The 27,290-nt window shown below is 36.2% G+C and overlaps 1 protein-coding gene across 7 annotated transcripts in view; it reads left to right on the forward strand.

Moving 5' to 3' along the window:
• Positions 1 to 394: 394 nt before the first annotated feature.
• Positions 395 to 27,290, forward strand: part of YTHDC1 (YTH N6-methyladenosine RNA binding protein C1) — a 35,921-nt gene continuing 9,025 nt past the window's right edge. For 2 of the 7 annotated variants that reach the window (XM_060654941.3, XM_060654943.3), the window contains exons 1-11: positions 396 to 800; positions 10,271 to 10,372; positions 10,995 to 11,323; positions 11,445 to 11,874; positions 16,088 to 16,177; positions 16,642 to 16,695; positions 17,254 to 17,348; positions 18,847 to 18,955; positions 19,034 to 19,151; positions 25,800 to 25,884; positions 26,852 to 27,018. In XM_060654941.3, coding sequence (XP_060510924.1) covers positions 773 to 800; positions 10,271 to 10,372; positions 10,995 to 11,323; positions 11,445 to 11,874; positions 16,088 to 16,177; positions 16,642 to 16,695; positions 17,254 to 17,348; positions 18,847 to 18,955; positions 19,034 to 19,151; positions 25,800 to 25,884; positions 26,852 to 27,018 — 1,607 coding nt within the window. In that variant the 5' untranslated portion in view covers positions 396 to 772. Of the gene's footprint in view, positions 801 to 5,449; positions 5,486 to 10,270; positions 10,373 to 10,994; positions 11,324 to 11,444; positions 11,875 to 16,087; positions 16,178 to 16,641; positions 16,696 to 17,253; positions 17,349 to 18,846; positions 18,956 to 19,033; positions 19,152 to 25,799; positions 25,885 to 26,851; positions 27,019 to 27,290 lie in introns of all 7 variants that reach the window. The other 5 variants (XM_060654939.3, XM_060654940.3, XM_060654942.3 and 2 more) reach the window with 5 other exon arrangements.

The following is a 27,290-nucleotide window of genomic DNA, read 5'->3' on the forward strand; positions in this document are numbered from 1 at the left end:
TGGCTAACCCTAGGGCACCAACTATGAAAGCCTATTTGGCACTAAGAGTACAAAGTGGCGGCGGCAAAGGGACCCGCCCAGATTTATCCTGTCTCCGATTTCCAGAATTAGGAGATCCGCGTAACAATCAGAAGCATCTTTTGTCCTCGGGAAGGTCCGTTAGTAGGCTTTTCAGGTGAGAAAACAGCGCCACCAGGGTGTACGCATCGCTACGGGGTGCTCAATAAACCGTAATTTCGGCGATCTAATCGCTGAAAAGACTCAATCCGTGGACATCCGGGCTGTGGGAGACGAAGCGACGTGCCTACGTTATCACGTTTCCCTTGCCCACCCCGCGTTTCTCCCGCCCCTCTCCGCACTGTGACGGTCCCAGGGAGGAACGAAGCGTAAACAGCGCAGGGCATTTCGGGAGCGGGATTGTTTCAAGCAGGAAGCAGGCTCCATTTTAGCGCCGCCCGCCGTCGCCATCTGTTTCCCTTCCCTCCCTCCCCCTACCCCCTCCCGTACCCAAGCCCCAACGAGAAGGCCGGGCCTAGGGCGCCAGAGGCTGGAGTGAAAGGAGAAAAGGGAGAAAGGGAAGAAGCGAGGAGAAAAAGGGTGAGTTGAGAAAGGTGAGCGGTAGAGGCCAAGGTGCGAAGCGCGCAGCCCAGCGGACGGACTGACGGACGTGCCCGTGCTACGGCTGCCGCGGCTGCGGCGCCCGCGCGGGTCGCGTCGAAGCGGCGGCGGCGGCGGCAGCAGCAGCAGCAGCAGCGGAAACAGGAGGGGAGCAATGGCGGCCGACAGCCGGGAGGAGAAAGGTTAGTGCGGAGAAAGGTGATGGGCGGAGGCGACACTCGGGAGTCGGTCGATGGAGCCGTGGTTGTCGTTGCGGGGTGGGGGTTGGGGAGGTTAGCCTGCCCCGCGCGGAGCCGATCCGTCCCAACCGAGACACTTGGACCCGCTGGAAGAGACTAGGCCTGCTCTTGCGTCCTCGATCTCCGAACCACCTAGCACTTCATCTCTCCTGGGTTTTTTTGTTTTGTTTTGTTTTGTGTTTTGATCCTAATTCTCTTCTTTTTCCGTTCTGCAGTCCTGGGCGCGGCTGAGAGGGCCTGTTCTTAGTGGCAGGCCCTTGGGTTTATTTCCTGGTAGGATTATGCGGGTGTAATGCGTATTTTCAGAACGACCCTTTCTTTTAGGCAAAATTTCGAAAACCCTTAATGCCACGGCCAAAGCTGGTAGTCTAGTAAGTGAGCATTTTTAAGAAGTGGTACAGGTGGGTTAGTTATCTCGAGAAATATCTACAAGTAATTTGTGGCTCTTCCTGTTAAATAGGCAAAGTGGCAAGAATTGCCCCTCTGGTTCCTCGAACACTTATTTTGGAAAACATGATGTTTGAAGCAATAATTATATGACTTAGACATGGCAAAAAAAAAAAAAAAAAAAAATCCTAGCCACTATTTTGATAGAAACACGTTGTGTTAGCTCCCAGAAGGTACAACCAGGAACAAATGGGTGTAATTTATAGAGAGCTGAAGGAGTAATACAGTTACAGTAAATATGGGAAAAACCGATGTTGGTAGAAAGGGATGTCATGTCTTTTGAAAAACGGACCTCCCAAGTGCTACAGATGTTTATGTATATCCTGGATCAATACCTGTCTGGAGAGTGGTCTAGTTTAGATGCTGCTTTTAGGGTCTTTTCTAACCGTAAGATTATCATGATAGTTTTGGGAAGGTTATAGTTAACAAAAATATGGTGCTGCTGCTGCCCTGTATATACCTCACAGATCTCCTCTTCAGGGTGGCCAACCAACTTGGGGTGGGGATTTGTTGAATGGATTCTAGAGTCAAGTTGCGTTAGGCCCACGATCTCTTTAGTTTTTCTCCTTAAGAGAAAGAGGAGTCTTCATGCTTCATTAAACTGCTCTAGGATAGGGACAAGCTTGGAGCCTGGAGTGTGTGGAAGTATGTTTAAGGAGTTGGGGCTATCTTAAACCAATTCAGTGATTAGGTTGTCTTAGTTTGACCTAAGTCTTAAAAAATGCACCCCTTTGAGAAGCACGAAAAGAATGTGAAGGTCGGGTTGCAAGGTGTTAGTGACAAAAAAGGGACTGCTTTTAATTAGTAGTAAATTTAGTTATTACAATAGATCATTTCAATCAGTAAGAATTCATTCAGTTGACATTTGATTGCATCAGAATGTAATTTGTGAGCTCTGTGTTGGAGTGAGTGCTGGTTGTGATGGGTAAGGTAAACCAAATACAAAATGAGTAAAAGTCCGTACTTCTCAAGAATTCATTGTTAAAATGAACACAGTTAAATTAGTAATAGAGTAGATACAGTAAAGTGCATTTTGGAAGAAGAGTAATTTTCAAGTTTATTTATTTTGAGAGAGAAAGAGAGAGAGAGAGAGAATCCCAAACAGGCTTTGCGCTGTCATTCAACGCAGAGCCCAAAGTGCCCATGTATCTCACGAACTCATGACCTGAGCCAAAATCAAGAGTTGGACACTTAACCAACCGAGCCACCCAGGAGCCCTGAAAGTAGGTGATGTTTTAAAAATTGTTTTAGAGATGGATTTAGTGATGAAAGTTCTTAAGAACATGTAATGCCACCTATTAGCAATACTTAGGGTAGTCATCCAACTTTTGAAAGAACTCACATTTTTGTAGTTTTTTAAAAAAGTTAATTCCCATAGTGGAGTTTATATCTCTTAAATCTTTGATATTAGTGCTTGTCTTTATAGATTAGCTCAAAGATGGTCTCTAGTGGGAAAGCTAGCAAATATAAAACCTATTGGAATTGCTTATTTAATTTTGTAATGGGAAGATTTCCAGAATAATTCATTTTGCAAATAAAGAAACTGAGTTCCAGGGTGTCTCACTTAACTTTATTTATCATTGTTACACAGCCAGAAAAATAGCCAGAATTAGAATACCTAATTCACTCTTCCTTATACTTCTGCAAGAAAAAGTGGGAAATGAAGTATTTGTCAGTAGTTACCTTATGCAAAACATTATGAAATTATAAACTTAAGCCCTCTAAGAATCTTAGACTCCTCACAGGCCTTAAATGATTTCATGAATGATGTAAAATCTTGATGAGAAATGAACTTAAATTGCAGACGTTTGCTGTTGGTCACAGAACAGTTAAAAGACTTGGTTATAGAGTCGTTGGGATTATTGGGCTTTCTACATTGGCTATGTAACAAATAGACATTAACTTCTATTATACTTCTATAATACCCATATTTAGAACCTGAAGCCTATATAACTTGACAAATTGCCAACTCCCGCTGATTCCTGTGGTGATTATTTGTCCAAAAAATAGATTTGAATGATACTAATACTTTATGAGGAATACAGATCTTTTCTATTTTAAATACCTTGTATGCATTTTATTTCTTAAGGTCTTACGAAGTTCTCTCCGAAAAACAGTGTAAAAGTTTATCCAAAATGTGGAAAGTGATTTACCACTTTCATAAGTAACATGTTTTTCTACATTACTGAATGGAAAGCTCCATGAGGGCTAAGAGTATGTCTGTCTTACCAGGTTCCTGACGTACAGTAATCATGACTCAGTGCCTTGAAGAAATGACTTGCAAGGTTGGACTTGGTTCATAACTGACCATGAGACATTTGCCTCTGCTATCCAAAGCTAAGGATTTTGTCAGTTTAAATTGTGTATGTATACACACAGTCACACAGGCAAGAGCACATAAATATGTACACACAGTTATATATACATACACATATTTTATGAACATACTTCAGCCCTCTCTATAGTGAGTCCTTAGAAAAAGATTGACTTTCTTGGTTCACTTTAGCTAGGGCTTTAGAAAGCATAGAGTATGTATTTGATAACCCAGTGTATTTGTTTTACCCAAATAGAAATAGGATAAAAAATTTTAAAATACTCTCCTTAAACTTCAGATTGTATGCTTATTATGCTTAGAGCAGAAAATTTGGATGTGATGGGAAATTCAAGTCTCTCCACTTCATTTAGAGGAATGACAGTTTTGAATGACAAAGTAACTGAGACTGGTCTAATGTAAAATGTAACAGAAAGGTAGGTTCCAGGAAATTTTGCTTCATTGTCAAAGCCGACTAAAACTATATTAAATGAATTAAAAGATATAATGTACTTCGGTGTTCTGTGACGTAAAACAAAAAGTGCACTGGCCAGTTTTCTTTAAATACTCTAGGTCTTTGTTCCCGACCCTCAAATAAATAGCACTTTGTATCTCCTGACCCAGAAGTTTCCAGGTCCAAAACAATGGGCTGCTTTCTCAGATAAAGGTTAATTTTCTACACTGATATCCCTGGAGTTAAGGCTTGCGGCCTTCCTGGGCCAGGAATTGCAAGATTAAAGTGTAATTCTGGTATAATGGAAAGAGCACTACATTTGTATGCATAGTTGTGAGATTTTTGTTATGTCACTTCAATTCTGTGGGCTGCATTCTGGAATTCTTGTTATATACCTAACCTTCTGGTGGTTAAAGTACTTTGAAAGCCAGTTAGATTTCCATTTTCCCATGATTATGTAAAACAAACTGGGGTGCCTTGGTGGCTTTGTCGGTTGGGTTTCTGGTTCTTGATTTCGGCTTGGGTCCCGATCTCTTTCAGTGGGCTCTGTGTGACAACGTGGAGCTTGCTTGGGATTCTCCGTCTCCCTCTCTCTATCCCTAACCCATGCACGCCTGCGTGGACTCACTCATGCGCATCCTCACTCACGCACTCTCAAAATAAATAAACTTAAAAAAAATCCCCCAATAAAACAATAAAAAAGAAGTTTTGTTAGTCCTAACATCTTGAAAATTTTTGAACAGGCTTTAAAACAATGATTGTTTTTATTTTCTTTTGCCTCCTATATCCCTGGAAAACTCAGTTTGGTAATAGTTTGTGACGGTAACTAAGATTGTGCTAGCTTGCACCAGTGATGATAATGAGGTTCATATACATCATATATTGTGAATGCAAAACATTCACAGATGATTGCACTTCCACAGAGCAGTCAAGCTAGCAGCAAGCCGCTTTGTGTTGTTTTTGAGACAATGTTTAAGTCCATCATTTAAGTCCACATGAAAATCTGAGTTTGGGAATCCTTGAAAATTTGGAAGATCTGACAACATGGTGCTTGAATTTTGTCAAGGCAGTTAATCAACTAGAGTTGAGTAGGATTGTCCTCCTTACTGTTTCTACTCTTTCACAAAGTATCATGCATATTAAGTTTATTTGCAGTTATTTGACATTGTTATTCATGAGTTGCAGGCTTTTATGCATACTAGGGTCCAGCAGATAAAGTACTTCTTTAATAGTTAATGGTAGGTATTAGGTTAAACAAAAGGAAAAGAGCAAGCACGGTCTGTGTGCAAGCAGTATTTGTAAATGCACGTATTCATCCGGCATAAACCCAGATTGTCTCTTGCAAAGCCTTGACATGTTACTGCCTCTCTGTCTTAACAGAAGACTATCAGGACTGCTCCAGCTGGTTGCTTTCAGGTGAGAATCTGGATCCCTAATGACCAAATAGTCCGTTCAAAAAATGCAAGGTCTGGATTTTTATATTAAATCCTTAAAGTTTTCAAAACAGTGTCCAAGAGCTAGATTCATGCAAGTTGTTAGGGTATAACTTTGGATGGATTTGAGTTTTAGCTGTAAATAGAAATACTGTTTAATGAGTAATTTTGTTTCATTTGAGCTAATTCATTGTGACAAAATTCATTCTGTTGAGAAACCTTGAACAGTTTTTGAGTTTTTAAAATAGCTTTAAAAAAATACCGTATTCTTTATGTAGATTTTTCCAAAAACAATGTGAAGTGCTTTATCTCATAGAAGTATATACTAGGGTTATTTTTGTAGTATATGAATTGTATGTTCATGGAACTCTTAATGACATTTACTAACCTTTGTTCATTTTAGTATTAATATTCTTAGGTTGGGTGCTGTCAAGCTACTATGATGGAATTGAATGTATATGAATATTTATACAGTATATTAGTGTATAATTTTAGGGCAAAGAGTGATTTAAAACTCTTTATTAAAGGTTTATTTAAAAAATTAAAATAAAAATTAAATTTGTTAAGGTAGTTTAAAGGTCATGCTAGAGAACTAGTGGGTGTTATTTTATGTTAGAACTATTTTTTTTTCCAAAAAGGATATGCCAGTGATGATTAGTATTCAGCAGTAGTAGTTTGAGAATATTTAAATAATCTTCATTTTCTTTATAATTAGTTCATTTTAGGGACGCCTGTGTGGCTCAGTCAGTTAAGCGTCTGACTCTTGGTTTTGGCTTAGGTCATGAACTCATGGTTTGAGAGCTCAAACCCTGTGTTGGGCTCTGTGCTGACAGCATGGGGTCTGCTTGGGATTCTCTCTCTCCCTTTTCCTCTGCCCTTCCTCGTGTGCGTGTGCGCTCACGCGTGCTCTCTCTCTCTCTCTCTCTCTCTCTCTCTCAAAAAAAACATAAAAAAAATGTCATTTATATTAGGGGTTGGCAAACATTTTGTAAAGGGTCATATAGTAAATGACATTTTAGGCTTTGTGGGCCACAGAAGGGTTTGTCACATTTTTTTGTGTGTGTGTCTGTCCCCCCCCCCTTTTTTTTTTTTTTTTTTAAATTTTTTTTTTTCAACGTTTTGTATTTATTTTTGGGACAGAGAGAGACAGAGCATGAACGGGGGAGGGGCAGAGAGAGAGGGAGACACAGAATCGGAAACAGGCTCCAGGCTCCGACCCATCAGCCCAGAGCCTGACGCGGGGCTCGAACTCACGGACCGCGAGATCGTGACCTGGCTGAAGTCGGACGCTTAACCGACTGCGCCACCCAGGCGCCCCCCCCCCCTTTTTAAAACACAACCTTTAAGATGCAGAAACCATTCTTATTTTTACCTTACTCGTTAAAAAAAGCAAGCCATAGGCTGAATTTGTTCTGCAGGCCTTAGTTTGCCAATACTGTGATAAAACCACAGATTATTGATGTCACGGAGTATAATACATAAAAATTTGTAGACCATCAAGTGAGAATGTAGTGTTTGATCCTAAAGTAAATTTCAAGATGTTACAGTGTCACTCATACAGGGCTTTCTGGTGCATTAATTGAAATTAATCTAGTGCACATTACTTTTTAATAATATTTTGCATTTTTTTGTGCCCTTATACTTTGTTTAAAGATTTTACTACTACTTCCCTTCTAATTTAATTATAGATTTTAGAAAACCTGAACTGTAGGCTTGTACCCCCAACTGTTTCTAGACAAGTGAATTTGGTCACCTGGCACTTTTGAGCTTCCTTTTCTTTATCTGTGAAGCAATGGACGATAAAACATACCTTAGGTGATTCATTTATGTATATAGGATATATGTGAAAGTGGTAAAATGTTAAAAGGAAAAAAAAGGAAGCATTGGTTAATATTTGTTGTGTTAAAAATTTGTAGCTACTTTAAAAAAAAATTTTTTTTTAATGTTTTTATTTATTTTTTGAGACAGAGAGAGACAGCATGAGCAGGGGAGGGGCAGAGAGAGAGGGAGACACAGAATCAGAGGCAGGCTCCAGGCTCTGAGCTGTCAGCACAGAGCCCAATGCGGGGCTTGAACTCACAGTCTGTGAGTTCGTGATCTGAGCCGAGGCGGGATGCTCAACTGACTGAGCCACACAGGTGCCCCTGTAGCTGCTTTTTAAAACTGCAACCCGTCTCTACATTTGATTAATACACTTATTTGTTAAGGCTTTTTAAAACAATAATGACCTTTTTTTTAATAGGGAAACCATGATCTAATTTCATGCCTGAAATTTATATTGATTTAAATTAACCTGTACAGTTCATTCTGTGTTAGGTTTAGCACATGTAAAGTATATAATTTAAGGTGAATGTTCAGGCTTTTGGGTTGTTCTTTCTACTAATGGAATTAGTGATTTCATGAAAAGATTTGTAGCACTATGTTTACTTAATTGCTTATTTCGTTGTGATAATTGTTGTTGTTCAGAAATATAGTTAATTCTGTGAACATCTGTTGGATCCAGTGTTTTACTGATCAGAGAGCTAGAAGTAAATAAAAATTCACATAATGTATATATTTTAGAAAAACAGTAAAGAATACTCTTAACCACCCAAAGAAAGGAATTGCTATGCCATTCCAGGCAGTGTCACTTTTGATGTTCTTACACAGAAACTGTGTTTGACTCCAAATACTGAGATGTTACTTTTTCCTGTATCCTATGTAAGTAACCTTGCTTACTTTCCTGTCATGCCTACATTGTGTTTTAGTACTCTTCAGTCACTGATTTCTGTCTCCCTTTGGAGATATTTTAGTCTGATTTAATTGTTTATAGACCTCATGTCAGGTTAATAACCCTTGCTATATATATAAAAAAGTAACCCTAGCTATACTTTTTTTTTTTTAATTAAAAAAAATGTTTATTTTAGAGAGAGTGTGTGTGCACACACATGTGTGCGGGGGAGGGACAGAGAGAGAAGGGGACAGAGGATCCAAAGGGCGGGATCTGTGCTGACAGAGAGCCCGATGTGGGGCTCGAGCTGTGAGATTATGACCTGAGAGGAAGTTGGACGCTTAACCAATTGAGCCATCCAGGTGGCTCCATGCTTGCTATACTTTTGAATGGGCTTTGCTTTTTGGCTTGAACCATAAATGTAATTGTCCTAACCCATCAACGTTTATGAGTTCACATTTCTCTTTACCACACCTTGAATTTGGAAAGATATTTTTGACACCAGAATACTTAAGTGTTCAAAGCATTTACCATTAATTTTAGTGTATTATTTAAAAAAATCAATTTAAGGTAGTAAATATTTACATGTATTTCTTAGAACTTACTTTGTCCTGTTGTATACGTGGGGATGCAGTGACAAAACTGAGTTGTAGGTTTTCATGATCATTCAGTATGTTAATTGTAGTCAGTAGTTCTCTTGACTGAACAAGTTACACTTTTCAGAGTTGATATCAGCAGTTTCAAACGTTTTTGATTGTGTAGCACATCAATACTTTTTTTTACTTTTAATGTTATTTTGACATATTTTGGACAGAATAGATAAATGAATAGTACAAAAATTTTCTTTATCTTTCAATTATATTCCACAAATGTTAACTTTTTACTACATTGTTTTTCTTGAATTCATTCTCTCTTCTTTCTGTGTATATATGTGGATATATGCATATGCAGACACACTTTTTTCCTGAACTGTTTGCCAGTTTTAGACATGGTGCTTCTTCGTCCCTAATACTTGAGTGTGTATTTCCTAAGAAATAGGATTTTCTTTAATTTAACTATAGTAGTATCAAAATCAGGAAATTAACAGAGTGGTACCATACTCTATACAGACCTTATTTAAATTTCACTAGTTTCCCAGTCGTGTGCCTTGTTCAGTTATTGTGTCTCCTAAGTCTTTTAATCTGGAGTAGTTTCTTAGTGGATTGGTATTAGCGGATTGGTATTATTTCATGACCCTTTGTTTCAGTTTGATGTTTCCTTAAGTATAGGTTCAGAGTTTGCATTTTTTTGCATTTTTTTAATTTAATTTTTTTTTGAGAGAGAGAAAGAGCGTGAGGGGGGAGGGGCAGAAAGAGAGGGAGACGCAGGATCTAGGCTCTGAGCTGTCTGCTCAGAGCCCGATGCGCGGCTCAAAACCCATGGACCTCAAGATTGTGACCTGAGTCGAAGTCGGATACTTAACCGACTGAGCCACCCAGACACCCCCAGAGTTTGCATTTTGGATGGGAATATCACAGAATTGTTTTATTCTTAGTTCATCATGCCAAGTCTGTAATACTGATTTGACATACTGCTGGTGATGTTAATTTTGATTACTTGGTTAAGTTAGAATCTGCCAGGTTTCTCCACTGTAAAATTATTTTTTTCTTGGTAATCAATAAGTAGGTTGTGAGGAGTACTCACCATCCTTGGTAGGTGTGTGTTTATGTTACACACAAGTATTTCTGTTCTAATTTTTTATGCACATTTTAAAGCAGTTACAAAAATGAGAAATTAGAGGTTGAAGTACAGATATAGAAGTTTTTAACGTTTTCTCTTATACTCCACTGTGTCCTTTCATACCCTATGGAGTGGGTGTACACTACTCCTGGCTTTGTAGTCCAGAGTTCTGTATCATGTCCTTTATCTTGTATGGTTTTATAGAATTACTGTCGTGTCTTGATCCTGAAATAAAAGATCTTTGACGGTTATGTTTCCATATTTACGTAGACCCAACATAGTCAAAGATAAATGCTTAATGGTAATGATTTTTCCCTATTTTTAATTTCCTGCTTTCAGATGGAGAACTTAATGTTCTAGATGACATTTTGACTGAAGTACCAGAACAGGATGATGAACTGTATAATCCAGAGAGTGAACAAGATAAAAACGAGAAAAAGGGTATGTAATATTTTAAATTTTTTTGTTAAAATAAGGTTATTTTTTTATTAAAATTTTTAAAAAATGTTTTATTTATTTTGAGAGAGAGGGAGGGAGTGAGCTGGGGAGGTGCAGAGAGAGAGAGAGAGGAAGAGAGAAGGATCCAAGCAGGCTCAGTGTTGTCTGCTCAGAGCCCGACATGGTCTCAGACTCATGAATTGTGAGATTGTGCCCTGAGCCAAAATCAAGAGTCAGATGCTTACCCAACTGAGCTGCCCCGGTGTCCCTAAAAAGTTTAAATAGAGATTTAATTTATTAAGAAAGTGACTTTGCTTTTGCTCTTGTTCCTGGGGTCAGTTAACACCAAAAGTGTCCAAGCATAACAAACTGTGGTACCGAATTCAATATGAATAAAAGTAATCTATTTCTTTTCAAATGTGTGAAATTTCTCAAATACATGAATTTATTCCAGTATTTGCAAACTATGGTTTCTTTATGATTAACTTTGCAGTAAAAATATTTCAGAAGACATTTTAAAGATAAGAGCTCTTTTTCTCTCTGATACATATTCTCTGTTAATCTTTGGTGAAATAAGTAGAAGACATAAAACACTTACATGTGTTCTTTAAATTGTATTTTTAAGGATCAAAAAGAAAAAGTGACCGAATGGAATCTACTGACATCAAGCGGCAAAAGCCTTCTCTTCATTCAAGACAGCTGATTTCTAAGCCACTGAGCTCATCTGTCAGCAATAACAAAAGAATAGTTAGTACCAAGGGAAAGTCAGTTGCAGAGTATAAAAATGAGGAATATCAAAGATCTGAAAGAAGCAAGCGTCTAGAAGCTGATCGGAAGATTCGTTTGTCAAGCAGTGCTTCTAGAGAACCTTATAAGAGTCAGCCTGAAAAAACTTGTCTCCGGAAAAGGGATCCCGAAAGGAGGACCAAATCCCCTACACCAGATGGTTCTGAGGTAGTAAATGTTATTGCAGATATAAAACAGAAAACAATTCTTTTTGAGGCATTAGAACTATTTATTCAGTCTGACTTTATCTGTTATATGACTGCTGATTCCCTTTTTCTTTAAACATCAGAGAATTGGGCTTGAAGTGGATAGACGTGCAAGCAGATCCAGCCAATCTTCTAAGGAAGAAGTTAACTCTGAAGAATATGGCTCTGACCATGAGACTGGCAGCAGTGGTTCTTCTGATGAGCAAGGCAACAACACTGAGAATGAGGAGGAAGGGGTGGAAGATGTGGAAGAAGATGAAGAGGTAGAAGAAGATGCGGAGGAAGATGAAGAAGTGGACGAAGATGGAGAAGAGGAGGAGGAGGAGGAGGAGGAAGAGGAGGAGGAAGAAGAGGAGGAGGAGGAGGAAGAAGAAGAATATGAACAGGATGAGAGAGACCAGAAGGAAGAGGGAAATGATTATGACACTCGAAGTGAAGCTAGCGACTCTGATTCTGAATCCGTTTCCTTCACAGATGGATCTGTCAGATCTGGTTCAGGCACAGATGGATCAGGTACTACTCTTTGTATGTATAAGTTTCTCTTAAGAAAAAAAATTGACCTGATTTTATTTTTGAACATACTTAAATTGAATTATAAAATATTTTGAGATGTGGGATGTTAATAAGACTGTCTCATGATTTTTTTACAATTATATGCCTTTGAGTATTAGAAATACATTTGAGTAAGGTTTACATATCTTAGTAAATGTGTTTCCCAACTTCATATTGTATTCTAAATGAATGCAAGTCTGATTGTTTCTCAATGGAAATGTATTTCAGGTTTTAAGGTTATAAATTCTTAGGTTTTCATACCGGTCAGCAGTTTGTTTAAACACTGATACCTGATCTACTTGATACTGACATGGAACCTGTCTGGTTGGCATTACAGTATTTCTATGTCTGATGCCTGTAGATTTCTATCATTTGGCAATAGAAATCAAAACAACTTTCTTTTTCTCTTGGGAACACACACTGTTTTTCCAATTCTGTACCTGTGGATTGACAGACTTGCAGGATTTCCCAAAGGCTGGTGTAAAAGTACAAGAGGTGGAAAATAAGAGTGTAAGATTCTTGTGGGGAGATTGGTTAAGAGTTGTCTTGGGTTATTCCTTCAATACTACATGTCCTACCACTTTATCCCTGTCTGATCAATGAGATGTAAATATAGGAATGGTAGGTAGTTGCAGTCATGAGGCTAAGAGGGGACCATCTTTTGGGGGAAAATTCAGAGTACAACAAGGAGAGGTCAGGGTACTTCAAAGAACCCTTGCCATTATATGATGGTTACACATACTGTCATGACTGTCTTATGTCAAAATGCAGCCAGATCTGCTATATATACTAAATGAACTAAACTTTGGAATATAAGAACAATTCTATTCTTTTGTTATTACACAATAGTTACAATTTCATTATTAATAGAGTTTTATCATTTTGATAGTACATTGTTAGTAAGACACATTCTTAAAATTGTATAGGTGATAGAGCAAATGGCCAGCTATTTTCTAGTGATTGGCAACTGAAGTGCTTTCAACCTTTTGCTCACTGGAGTTCTAGGTTTCAGAGTTTAGACAGGATTTTAAGAGATTTAAAGAGTTAAACTGAATTGATGGGTAGTTAAGTTTGATATAAAAATTTGCAGAATCTTTTTTTTTTTTTTTTTTTTTTTTTAAGGCTTATTTATTTTTTGGAGACTTAGAGTGTGAGTGGGGGAGGAGCAGAGAGAGGGAGGTACAGAATCTGAAGCAGGCTCTCCAGGCTCTAAGCTGTTAGCACAGAGCCCAACTCTGGGCTCAAACTCACGAACTGTGAGGTCATGACCTGAGCTGAAGTCAAACACTTAACCCACTGAGCCACCCAGGGGCCCCATAATTTGTAGAATCTTTAATTCTATTCTCCCGTTATACTTTTTGCAAACTGATGAGATGATGTATTTTTTGTAATTTATAATAATGGATGGAAAACAAAAAGTGCATTGACAATACGAATGAATGTTTGTTCATTTATTGTGACGACTGTAAGAAACATCTGGGGGGTAGAGGATATTTTATTATAGCCATCTTTGGTATCCATGTTATGAACAATATTTCTTGTATGTCTTATTTAAGTCAAACAAAGGTGACTTATTTAAATTGGGTAGGACTTGAAACAGTCTGCAGTTTTAATAAGCTCTTAGATGCTGCTGATACTGTATCAAGGTGCTTAATAATACTTCATATTTTTGTGGATAAGACATTTCAAATTCAGTGGTAACCAATAGTTTCATGAACCTTGATATCAAAACTATTTATAGAAGAGATTTATTATTATAAAAGAGATACCTGGAATTCTTACTTTCCTTATTAAAGGAAACTATTGTCTTTGGAAGATCCCTTATGTGGGACATGTTTCAGAGACTGTATTGTGGGCAGGAAGTTATTCTTTATCATGGAGTACTTTCTCATCATAATGTGTGAAAGAAAAATGGGGGTGGATTTGGAACTCCGTAATTAGGAGATGTCTATTTTTAAACATGGGGGATCACAGTTTAGTTTCTGTGTCATGAATTTTCCAGATTCTAGTTTATTTTACCTTATTTTTTTCTCAGAATCTTTGGTAACTTCTTTATAAAAGTGACATTTGGTGGTCATTAAAGGTTTATTTGTTAGATGACTTTCATTGTTCTTTTGATCTGAAAATAATAGTTGGAAGAGGCGATCATAAACTCTTAAGAGCAGTGGGAGTTATTTCTAATGGTATTTATTTTAAAAGTTTAGAAGCTTTCTCTTAAAAAAAAGTAACAGTTGGGCAGGGTCTTAACTCTGCTTCTCTTTTTTCTTTTTTCCTGTATCATGTTAGTGAGATTGAACCATAAAGTATTGTTTTTTAAGCAGCAGCAAAAGGTGTATTATCATTAGTGATCAGTTCATAATGCTCATTAGACTCCTACATACTCAAAGAGAAAAAAATGATAAAACATGCTAGAATTTTTAAATAAAAATTTAACAAGGTTTTACTTTTAATCTCTGTGAATTTCCTATTTATTGAGTCACCGAATTGGGTTTCTGCTGAGTGCCAGGCACTATGCAGGAATGTGTAGTCAGTGAACAAAACAGACATGTATGAGAGAGATTTAGGATTTGAACCTCCTGGCTCTCATCTATTTGGGTGAGATTTTCAGCCATTTTATACTAAAAAGCTTCAGTCTGTTCAGTTGCAGTCTTCTAGTTTGCCCTGAGGGAAAGGATTCTTAAAACTTTTGAAAGTTGGGTATCATTTAAAGCAGGCAAGCCTGGAAACAAATGCTTTTATCTATAGCTGGTTATTTGAGATACCATTATGCCCCTGAGGGATGCTAGCTTTAAATGGGCTTGGCTTTGTAATTGTGCTTATATGTGCTGCTTTGCTCTTCTCTTTCAGCCCTCCAGTAGGAAAACCAGCCTCACTCACAAGCTTATTGTTATGTCTATTTGGAGAGGCCGCAGAACATAAAAAAAGGGAAAGATGCTTAAACTAAAAGAAAAGGAATTTAGAATGTCTTTGGGATTTTCCATCTCCAGACTAGTTAGATCTGGAAGCCCCATTCAGTAGTAAAATACTTTTTCTTTTTGCTCCTAAGAAGAGAGCTCAGGGCTTCAAGAGGACTTGCATTTGAACTAGGTTCTGTACCCAGAAACTGGGACCCTGGCCATGTTGCTTAACCACTCCTCTTTTCTGTTTCCTTTTCAATAAATGAGAATAATGGCTTTAAGTATTGCATGAGTTTGTTATGAGGATTAAGGAGATAATTTAGCTAAATCTTTTTAAGTAGGTAACTCTTTATAGTCATTCTATAATATAAAATTTTATGCGGGATCATTGATCATTTTTCTGCTGTTTTTATACAAATAAATTTGTGCATTTTCTCTTCATATTTATTCCTTCTTAGTTCCTAGCTGGAAATTAAAAGAGCTTATAATGGTATAATTAAAATACCAATAAACAGAGACAGGAGAGCCTAATCCATTTTAGGTCTTTGTTTTTAAGCCTAATGAAGTTCCAAATTAAACTTAAAATGGTTCTTAACTGACCGGTAATGTAAACTTTTTGGATCCACTGAAGATTCCTAGCTTTTTAGTAGAAATACATAGGCTATCAGTAAGATTTTTGGAATAAACTTTAAATTGAATTTGAAGAAAAGACCAGTAATCCAAGAAGGAAGTGGACAAGAAGAATGAACTCGAAGACACATGAGCAGGCAGTGGCAACCAGAAAAGCAATCACCAACTTACTCTAGTGTATTATTATTAATTTTTTTTACATTGAAAAGCTTTGGGTTCTAGGGCTCATCAGACACCTAAGAATCAGAGTTGGAATTGTAATGAAGAATGATAGTATACTTTTTAGAGAGAGACTTGGAACAGTGGTACCTCATATGTAGAAAGAAACAGTATATTTTACTGAAACAAAAGTTGTATTTGCAGATTTCCTCCCCCTCTTGGAAAACTTTATTCAAAGGACTACCTTTATATATAGGATAAGTCATTCTCAGTTATGGCCATGTGTTTTTAATTTAAGTTGGTGGGAGAAACATGTTTCTGTGTTTGAACAAACCTTTGAAATGGAACACCTTCTGAGGAAATTGAGGGATCAGGGGAGAGATTAGCAATGACTATTAGAGATTGTGCAGAAACCAGGCACGTGATACGTTCTTGTTTGAGTACCTGTCTTGTAATGTTTTTAAAAATCTCATTTGAATTCTTTTTAGATGAGAAAAAGAAGGAAAGGAAGAGAGCTAGAGGCATCTCTCCAATTGTTTTTGATAGAAGTGGAAGCTCTGCATCAGAGTCCTATGCAGGTATCCTCATTTTACTTTCATTTGTGGTCATATCTGACTGATTCTGATGTAATTTGCTGTAGAAAGTGTGGAGGCTGTAGTTTAGTGTGAACTTGTTGATGTTCATTAGTATTGATTTTTGGCATGTTCAGTGTAATAATTCTAGAGAAAACTAAGCTTTTTCTTATTATTTTAATCCTGTTCTGTTACTGCTTAAGTGGAATTTCACTTTTTTTTTTTCTTGGAAGATGATGATTCAGTGACTAGTTTTCTGAGTGGGAAACTGTTCAAATATATTTTTAAAAAATCCAAACAACCCAAAAAACAAAACACTCGTACACATTGAGAAGTATTTTTTTGTGTGTGTGGGTGCGCCAGGAAGAATAATTTGTCTTGAATGAGAACTTTATGTGACAAGACTGTAGAAATTTTGTCTTATCTCTATTAAAGCTCAATCTGAACAAATGTACTTTGGCTAAATACAGGTTCAGAAAAGAAGCATGAGAAATTATCATCTTCCGTTCGTGCTGTCCGAAAAGGTATCATTTAAATTTGAAATTGTTTTCATTGCATGCTGCATAAAGTCATTATTTTGCCTTATTAGTTCTCCATTAATAGTTGGTTTTAATGTAGTAATGTTCTGATATATTGCATTAAAGAAAAAATTAATGATGTAGTTTTACATAGAGACAGCTCCACATTTACTTCTTACTGCATACCTTTTAGAACAGTAACAAAAATCTCAGGATATTTTATAGTTTTGGACACCGTGGATAGTATATATGTTTTTAATAGCATAATTGTCTTTAAATGAGTGATTTTGGAAAAGAAATCTATAAAATTTGTAACCATTTTCATACTTAAATATGAATCTGATATATCGGAACATCACTAGATTAGGTTTAACTTCTTGCAGAATGCTGGTGTCTTTTCTTAGCTTTGCTCTATTATGTGTTGTGGCTTAGCTTTCCAGGTTGAATGGGTGATTATGAATTTTAAAAGTTTAGCTGGGTTGTAGAGGGCTAATTTCAGTTAGTACAGCTTACACGTCTGTGATAATGGCTTCTGGTTAATCAGTTTGGGTTTCTTTTTTTCAGATCAAACCAGTAAACTCAAATATGTACTACAGGATGCAAGATTTTTTCTCATAAAGAGTAACAACCATGAGAATGTGTCTCTTGCCAAAGCTAAGGTATTAGCATCAGTTCTGTTGAAACTATCCCAGTTTTGAAAATTTTAAGTGTGAAGGTAGACTTGAGTATCTTGAGTGGTATACTGTGATTTTCATTAGAGCTTTAAAGATCCACAGCCCACTTGCCACTTAAGGTCTGCTTTGTGGCCATGTAAGCGACCTAATAGTAATTTGAGTTTTCTTTTCAGTCTGAAGGTGATTTTAGAAGTCAGAATATTTGATATTGAAGAATTATGTATGTTTTATACTTTGTACTGTAAAAGTATTTTTTTGGATTTTTGTGTTTCTGTATTCAATTCAAATGCTAACTTACTGAAGTAACGTTTTAAAAGTTTCTACAACCATTTTTTGTTTTATATTGATGCTGGTTTTACACCTTGATGTTGTTGAAAAGAAATCATTCTTTTATGGGGAGTTTCTTTTATTTTTAGAAGTGACATCACTTGGACTTATTTTATTTATTTATTTTGTATCACTTGGATTTAGAAGAAAAGAGAAAGAGTTAGCTAAAAGGCCCATCCAAGCAAGGCTTTACAAAAAGGATATGTCTAGTTGCTGTTAGGATGTTGTAAGATATGAATTTTCTTTTAAAATACCTATATTTGTTACACCGTTACAAAATTTTCCTTTTCTTGATTTAAAATGAATCATTATAGCCTCTACTGATTTTTAGAAAATTAATAATTTTTCAAACCATATTTTGTCAGTATTACTGTCTTACATTTGTCATTATCCATCAAACTAGGTGGAATAATATACCAAATAGCTATCCCGTGGAAGTTTATTCTGTTTCTCTGCTAGAGTGAATTTAGGCAGAAGTAATTAAGCACTTAGTGTGAATGAGATCTAGTTTGTAAGACTAGACTGACTGAATTAGAGCTTCTGCCTTACCTTACCATGCTATTTCTTTTGATCTTTTCACGAACAAGTAATAGATTAAAATGCTTTAGAAATTAGTAGCTTTGTTCTTGCTCTGTGTACAACGGAGGCTTTTTTTAGTCAAACTATTAATTAATGCCTAAAAATTTGAACTTAAATAGGAAAAATGAGAAATGCTAGAAACCAGACAGAAATTTTCCAGTTATAATTTACCAATATAGTATTTTTAATTATTTTGATTAAGTAGTTTAAGGAGAAAAATGTACATGCTGTGATTCACCTTCAGACATGTTTTTACCCACAGTAAATCATTGTGATAATTAAAATAATTCTAGGTGATTGTTTCTATTATGTAGAATTCTATATCATAAGATTTGACATCCTTCCCCCAAAATCTTTAATGATTTTGTTAAGGTTGGGAATTTTCTCCATATTTTTCTTGAGTTTTTAATAAATTAGCACATTATTTTGACAGTTGATAAGTAAGACCTTTCTTAATTATAGCTGACTTAAATTTAAAATACAGCAGTATCAGTAGCCTTGGTCTTTTGCAGATATAATTGCAGTGGTGAAAGATTTGCATTAATTTCAGTCTGTGATCTTTATGTTATTTGTGTAGGGTGTTTGGTCCACGCTGCCAGTAAATGAGAAGAAATTAAATGCTGCATTCAGATCTGCAAGGAGTGTTATCTTAATATTTTCTGTCAGAGAGAGTGGAAAATTTCAAGGTAAGGATAAAAATAATTTGGATATATAAAAACATCATTTATATTAGGCACCTATTTATTGTGATTTGATGCCCTTAGGATTTGCAAGACTTTCTTCAGAGTCACATCATGGAGGATCTCCTATACATTGGGTGCTTCCAGCAGGAATGAATGCTAAAATGTTGGGAGGAGTTTTTAAAATTGACTGGATTTGCAGGTAAATTATACATTCTAGTGTAGATAATTAAATCTGCACTAAATGGCTGCCAATTGGGAGTAATGTTAAAACTCCACAGTTTTTTAGCTTTAATTTATTCTCTCTGATGATTATACTCTCTTTTCGGACTCATTCCTAGGCTGATTTGGATCCAAAAAAATTAACAGTGTTAAAGTAAAGTTAAACATTAATACGTTTTGCTTATCTTGTTCACTGTCTTTATATTTCCTATAGGATGTAAAGGCAAAGGTTTATGTAGTCAGGAGTTTTATGTAGTTCATTTGTACTCTATATTAGTAACATAGCAGTAAGTTTGTCATGAATTAGACAATTGCTTGGAATGTTACCTGGATAGATCTATGTGATTTTAGTGATTTTAACGTGTCATTTAGTAACTGGTATAGGAAAATAGCCACTGTTTAACTTGGCTCATATTTTGGAGGTAACTAATTTAGTTGTGAACAAGTACTTTTTCTTAAGGAAATAGCAAAACATGTTTAGTTGGTATTATATTTTGAAAATGGTAATTAAGATTTAAATATGTTTATTAGAAATAACTGAGTTATTACAACTATTGTTATGTTCTTACTGAATATGCATTGTTAGAAAATGATAAAAGAGGGGCGCCTGGGTGGCTCAGTCAGTTAAGCGGCCGACTTCGGCTCAGGTCATGATCTCGCGGTCCGTGAGTTCGAGCCCCGCATCAGGCTCTGTGCTGACAGCTCAGAGCCTGGAGCCTGTTTCAGATTCTGTGTCTCCCTCTCTCTGACCCTCCCCGTTCATGCTTTGTCTCTCTCTGTCTCAAAAATAAATAAACGTTAAAAAAAATTAAAAAAAAAAAAGAAAATGATAAAAGAAGTAAATTTAGGTGATACAAACTTTAACACTTCATGAAATGGACACTCTCCTGTGGAGAGCTGCAAAATGGGGCAGAAGGTAGAAAGCTTTTAATTTTTTTTATGTTTATTTTTGAGAGAGAGGCAGAGTGCAAGCAGAGGAGGGGCAGAGAGAGGGAGAGATATAGAATCTGAAGCAGGCTCCAGGCTCTGAGCTGTCAGCAGAGAGCCCCATGCAGAGCTCAAACTGAAGAATCTTGAGATCATGCAGGACTTGAGCCAAAGTTGGACACTTAACTGAGCCACCCAGGCATCCCAGAAAGCTTTTATAGGATAAATAACAAGAGAGAGACAAATAGAAAATGTCTTATTGCCTAGGGCTACGTTGTCAACCTCATTTGGGGTGAGAAAGCCCAGACTAAAGGTGGCTTGGTGTTTGGGGATTGGCTGATTGGATATACTGCATTTCTGGTCAAGCTGAGCACATACAGGGACACAAAAGTTAGATCTAAGCTTCTGTTTGCTGACATGACACATCCAGCAGGAGCGGCTACATCTTGAGCCTAGAAAGTTATTTTAACATAAAAAACTAAGTATTTGAGTGAACTTTATATGGCATGTACACATCTATTGCCTATAAAATTAATTTCAGTAAAAAAATATTACTTGAAACAGACCATATGTATTTTTTATAAGTTGAAATTAGCTTAGGTGTTGGATTTTGATGAGGATGGAAGAATTGGATAAGAATGAAAAATGCTATTCATATCTGGTCTGGAAGGCAGACTAGGAAGAGCATGGAAACACAAGCAGAAGCCATGGGGCTTAGGAGATGGGAAAGCGGTGGGGGGGAGGGGAAGGTATGTGAGTGGGATAGGGAGTCCTTTTTTTTTTTTTTTTTAATGAAACAGATGATAAAAGATAGAGATGAACAGTAATGTGGGCCAGCCAAAGGAGTTAAACTTTTATGTATGGGAAAGTGAAGAACTGTGAACTTACGTAAGCAATAATATAGTGAAAATAGTATATTAGGTTGATTGTTGATAGAGTAGCAAAACTGCATAAAAATATATCATCACTTCTCATCCCATCATTACTTTCTATAGGGAAAAATTGGAAGCAATCTAAATTCTTCCATATAGGAAACTGGTTAAGTGAATTATGGTTTGTCACTTAAATGTAATACACAGAAGTAATTATCCATGTGACAACATGGAAAAAACAAATGAAAAATTGCATAATTATAATGTTGGAATGCAGTGCTATGTTGGTGAGGGTGTCAGTGATAATTCCCCTACTCCGTTATACCCAGGATTTTTAAATAAAAATTTATGGCTCTTCAGAAATTAAGGTTATAATTAAGTTATACTTCTATTATAATCAAATTAAAATTATAAAATTTAAAGATCTGGTGGCAGTTTTTAGGGAAAACAAGGTGCTTGCTATTTCTTAGCAGAGATAGACTTATTTATTTGGATGTCTATAACTGTGTAAAAACCAAAGAAGTTTGTTAGTCTGTGGTTTTATGACTAGAAACATTATTGGTGTTATTGGAAAGTATTTGGAGATAATGTTGTCTTAGGATTAGAAGACAAAATAATTACCCATTTTAAATTGGTTGCAGCTAATTTTGTTTTGAATGTTACTTGTTCTATTAACCTTCATTTCCCAATTCGTGATAAGGAAATTTGTTTTTTAATTTCAGAAGGTGAGCTTAATTTATTCATGTATTGTCTTTCTCACTGACTTATTGGCTATTTTACCAACTTGTTTGATATGTGTTCACTAACAAGAGGTACAAACCCAAAATACTAACGTTTTGTACGGAACTTTGGGTAGTAAAGTTTCTTTATTGTACTTAAGTTTTATGTTGACCTGGAAAAAATTTTTTTTCTTTTGTTTTTTTCTTTTTTCTTTTTCCTTTTCTCTTTTTCTCTTTCTTTCTCTTTTTCTTTTTGAGAGCATGTGTGCAGGAGGGGCAGAGGGAGAGTGAGAGAGAGAATCTTAAGCAGACACCATGCCCAGCACACAGTCCCATGTGGGGCTTGATCTCATGACAGTGAGATTATGACCTGAGCCAAAATCAAGAGTTGCATACTTAACCGCCTGAGCCACCCAGGAGCCCCAAGAATTTTTTTTTTTTTTTATGTTTATTTATTGAGAGAGAGGGAGAAAGTAAGCGAGTGTGCACCAGCGGGGGGAGGGGCAAAGGGAAAGGGAGAGAGAGACTCTTAAGCAGGCTCCATGCCAACGCAGATGCTGTCAGGGCTTGTTCCCACAAACCATGAGATCATGCATGACCTGAGCTGGATTCAAGAGTCAGACACTTAACTGACTAAGCCACCCACATACCTCAAGAATATTCTTTTTTTTTTTTTCTCTTTATTGAGGTTTTATTTATTTATTTATTTATCTATTTATTTAAATATATGAAATTTATTGTCAAATTGGTTTCCATACAACACCCAGTGCTCATCCCAAAAGATGCCCTCTTCAATACCCATCATTCACCCCCCCCCCCCCCCCCCCAATCAGCCCTCAGTTTGTTCTCATTTTTTAAGAGTCTCTTATGCTTTGGCTCTCTCCCACTCTAACCTCTCTTTTTTTTTTTTTTTCCCCTTCCCCTCCCCCATGGGTTTCTGTTAAGTTTCTCAGGATCCACATAAGAGTGAAAACATATGGTATCTGTCTTTCTCTGTATGGCTTATTTTACTTAGCATAACCTTCTCCAGTTCTGTCCACGTTGCTACAAAGGACCATATTTCATTCTTTCTCATTGCCACATAGTAATCCATTGTGTATATAAACCACAATTTCTTTATCCATTCATCAGTTGATGGACATTTAGGCTCTTTCCATAATTTGGCTATTGTTGAGAGTGCTGCTATAAACATTGGGGTACAAGTGCCCCTATGCATCAGTACTCCTGTATCCTCAAGAATATTCTTAAAGAAAAACTACAACTTTAATTTTTACAATACTCATCACTTAGTTCAAGAGTAGTTTTATAATGAAGAATTCTGAGGGGCATGTAATATTACATTGGTATTTCCTTGGGTAAGTCTATTGTATTCTTAAGTTTTGTGTATAAAATGAGAATTGCATTTGGTTCAGTTAAGAGGATCAAACTTTAAATATAAATGCTGAAGGCTTTCTATCAGTAATAGTAATTGTTACCGATATTTTTTCTTTTTATGATAGTTTTGATAGACTTATTTAAGCACCCTTTGGATTTAATAATAACTAGACTTAAGTTTATTTAAGTGTGGTCTCTCGACCACTTGTGTCAGTAGTATCTGATCGTTAAAATGCAGAATCTTAAGACACACCTCAAACCTCTTGAATTTCTGATGGCTCATGTATTTTGTAGGCACACTGAAGTTTAAGATCACATGGTGCGTGTTAGCAGATAGGAGAGGAGCCATAAAAAGTGACTTAAGTTATCACTGGGAATTAGCTCTAAATAAGGCTATACTCTATAAAATGTCATTTGTCCAGAATTAAATTAGCATCTACTGATGCTATTTTATACTCACCCCTTCCATGTTCATTCCAATTAGCCCATTTTCTCTTTTAGAATTTCTTTTATTTCTTTTAACTTTAGTAGCCAAACCTCTATATAGTACATAAGAGCCTTTGTACAGTTGTATGTTCTTTTGTTAAATTTGTCACACTTAACCAAACCCCTTAAATCAGCGAGTTACTTCCATGTTCATTGGATTACTCACAATAAAGCTGGTCATCTGTAGTTGTCTTCATTACACATGTCAGTTTAAAAGGTAACTTTAGGATGTTTATTCTATAACTACGATGACTGTGGTCCTGTAGTTTCTCTAAATACATTCTGAGTCCTATTTTGCTTAGGGCCTCACAGTTCTTGGTGATACTCTGATAGGTATTAATTTGTCAACACACACAAAAAACATCTGTAGAATCTAGTTAGAACCAATGCCATCGAGAAGCTTAACCACAAGTGACTCAACCCAACTCAATGTGTGGTTTTATGTTGGTCCTTCAGTATTTCATTGCTAATATTTAAATAACAGTGATAACTTTCTGCAGGAACAATTTGTAACTTCCTGTATTTTGGTGGCTTGTAGGTTATTTATTCCTCTCCTGTAACTGTTTTTTAACTGGCAATTTAGAGGGAAAATCTAAGAAAGTATTAAAGTACAAAGAATTGTTACTAGAGATTTCCCTCTGGATACCCTAGGCTTTGGTATAGACTTGTTTCTTTTAACTTCTGAGAGCTGAAAAGTTTAAAAAAAAAAAAATGTGTGTATATATTTTGTATACATATTAGGTATACGTTCTTGAGCCACTTTTGGTGTGTGAAGTAAGATGTATATTATTACACTAAGAATTCAAGCTTTTTAGTAATACCTAGTGGGTATTTCCATAATTCATAGCCCACTTCCCCCATATATTCACATGATCACCACCACAGAGCATGCCACTGTGTTAACTTTAGATACACTTTACTCTTCCCCAAAGTTTAAAGAAGTTATAAAATTTCAGCATTCTATATTCATCTTTAAGAAAATTGGTGTAAGAGTAGAACAAATGACTATATAGCTTATCCACTAGACCAGGTTGTGTTTTTTCTTCTCCATTATACCTTTGCTCAAGCTCTCTCATTGCTTCAAACGTAACCCTTCCTTAGCTCTTTACATTTGGCTTTTCCTGGGTCACTTTTCTTTCAGGCATATTCCATATGCTACTTCTTCCAGGAAGCATTTTTTGATTATTTTCTTTCTCTCCAAAATAGATGTGACCAGCAAAACTTTTATGTGCTCGTTTATTCTTCTTTGATAGCTGTGGAAGAAATTTACGAATGCAAGCAGCTCTTTATCTTACTCATCTTTGTATGTCTTTGGGCTGAGCAGTTTCATGTGCATTGTAGATACAATAAATAATTCTTTAACGCATTTATTTAATTTGGCATTACTCTGCACACACATAGATAAAGCCTTATTAAGTGCTGTTAACTTGATTATTCCTTGAAAATTAATAAGAATGATTGCATTTAGCATTATGCTAGGTTGATAAAGAATATAAAAATACAGGCTGTCTCTTTTAAGTTGGTGAGACCATTTTGCCCTGTGGCTCAGAGTTTAGAGCATGAGTTTCTTTAAGTTATATAAGTACTGCACCTAAGTGGAGGGCATAATTCATATGTGCAGACATATGAATTTGTACGTATAAACATTTGTATTGTCAAGAGTCATTCCATGGGTGATAGGGAAATATTGTCTTCCTGAAAAGGAGAGGACATTGGAATCTGGGAGAGCAGTTCTGAACGAAGCATAGGGAACACTTTCATTTGGTGTTAACTATCTGATGAAGGTTCAGCTCTTTGTTGATTAGTTAATAAAAAATGCGGTTTGTTTACACAGAAACGAGCTAACTAAACATGTTATATGTCGTTCCATTTGCACACTATTAAAAACAGGTATGAAGTGTAGGTGGTGATACCATTGTTTATAAGCTGAAGAATTCAGCGCAGGCTCAGAGGAGGGAGAGAGAGAGCATGTGAGAGCGAGCCAGCACGCGCTGGGGTTTAAACCCAAACTGTCTTGGTTTCCAAGCTCATGTTCTTACACACTGTATTATTTAGCTTATTTTTGAGAACACTGGAGAATGTGGAAAGAACCCTTCTCTTAAAGGTGCTCCCTCTCTGGGGAATGAATGCTTCTAGCCTAAGTAATTCTTTAAATTTTAGTCACGTTTAAATCAGGATTAACTGCTGAAGTAATATAAGGTCTCTAAAGGATTCTACAAAAGAATATAATTGGTATTACTTTGTATTTAGGCGTGAATTACCCTTCACTAAGTCAGCTCATCTCACCAATCCTTGGAATGAACATAAGCCAGTAAAGATTGGACGTGATGGACAGGTTTGTTGTCTTACTTGATTATTTAAAACACATACATTTAATGATTCCTTTTAGAGAATTTTATTGAAGGACATTTTTAAGCCATTTTTGAAAGAATTCGTGTGAAAGATTAAGGGAAAATATTCTTATTTGGAACTCACAGTCACTGTGGTTTTGACCAATTAGTAAGACCTCCATAAATGTTGAAAGATAGGTAGCTGTATATGGTACTTAATACAATTGAAAGAAAAGTTTTTGATGAGAAATTCTGGTCCTGATTTTAAATTGTTTTTCATTATGTTATTTACTGCACTTTGTATAATTTTAGAAATGCCATTTAACATCTTTGCTGAAGTTTTCTAATTAGAAGGAAGCTATATGAAAAGTATATATACCCAGGTTTTCAAGTCTGCAAATGAAATTATAAGTGTAGTGATTTAAACCTGAATCTTCTGCATGTAACTTTGAACCAGAAGCGGTGTGCTTTCATTACTCATAAATGAAATTGCTGGTGGTTGAAAATAAATCTTCATTTTAAAAAGCCATACATTAGTCTCCCTTTGTAGTTTTTGTAATGTATTTTTTGTAATGTAGTTTTGTAATGTATTTTGGCACACACTAACAATGTTTTTCCTCCGCTGAGTTAAGGTAGAGAACTTTGTCCTGATGTTTTTGTATTTTGCACAAAGAAACATTCCTTTGTTTGCAGAGGATGATTGTCATAGAGTTTTAAGCAACTGCATTTGTGTATTTAACTTTGCAGATTATATAACTTTTAGTTTTTACCCATATATAAATACATGAAACACTTCTGAAAGGTTTTTTAAAACCTTTCAAGGAAGTTTATTGGAATCCTGTATGATCATCAGCTTTAAGAAGGAAGTCTTCAAGTCAGTCTGTTTTTGTTCTTGTACTTCAGGAAAATACAACAAGTCTATTGAAAATTTCTCCTGTTTTCGTCTTGTAAATTACTACTTTCCTGTTCTAGGAAATTGAACTTGAATGTGGAACCCAGCTTTGTCTTCTATTTCCCCCCGATGAAAGTATTGACTTGTATCAGGTCATTCATAAAATGCGTCACAAGAGAAGAATGCATTCTCAGCCCCGATCAAGAGGACGTCCATCCCGTCGAGAACCAGTCCGGGATGTGGGAAGGTTAGAAACGTTCTTTGGACTGATAATAGGCACATGTATCAGAATAACATGATGGAGGAATGTGATTCGTCAAAAGTTTGTCCTGCGGTAAAGAAGAAAGAGAAAATCCTCAAATCAAGCTGCATGGACTAGTTTGTGGCTTCATTGAGGATTTCACATGGTCACCTTGGTCTCAGTCATTTTTCAAGAGGAAAATGGGGATCTTTCCTTATGCAGAAAAAAATTATTTGCTAAAGAGTGATAACCAGTTTAAATTAGATAGTTTCTGATAA

This window comes from Panthera onca, chromosome B1 (genome assembly GCF_046562875.1).
Source record: "Panthera onca isolate mPanOnc1 chromosome B1, mPanOnc1 haplotype 2, whole genome shotgun sequence".
NCBI classification, from domain to species: Eukaryota; Metazoa; Chordata; class Mammalia; order Carnivora; family Felidae; genus Panthera; species Panthera onca.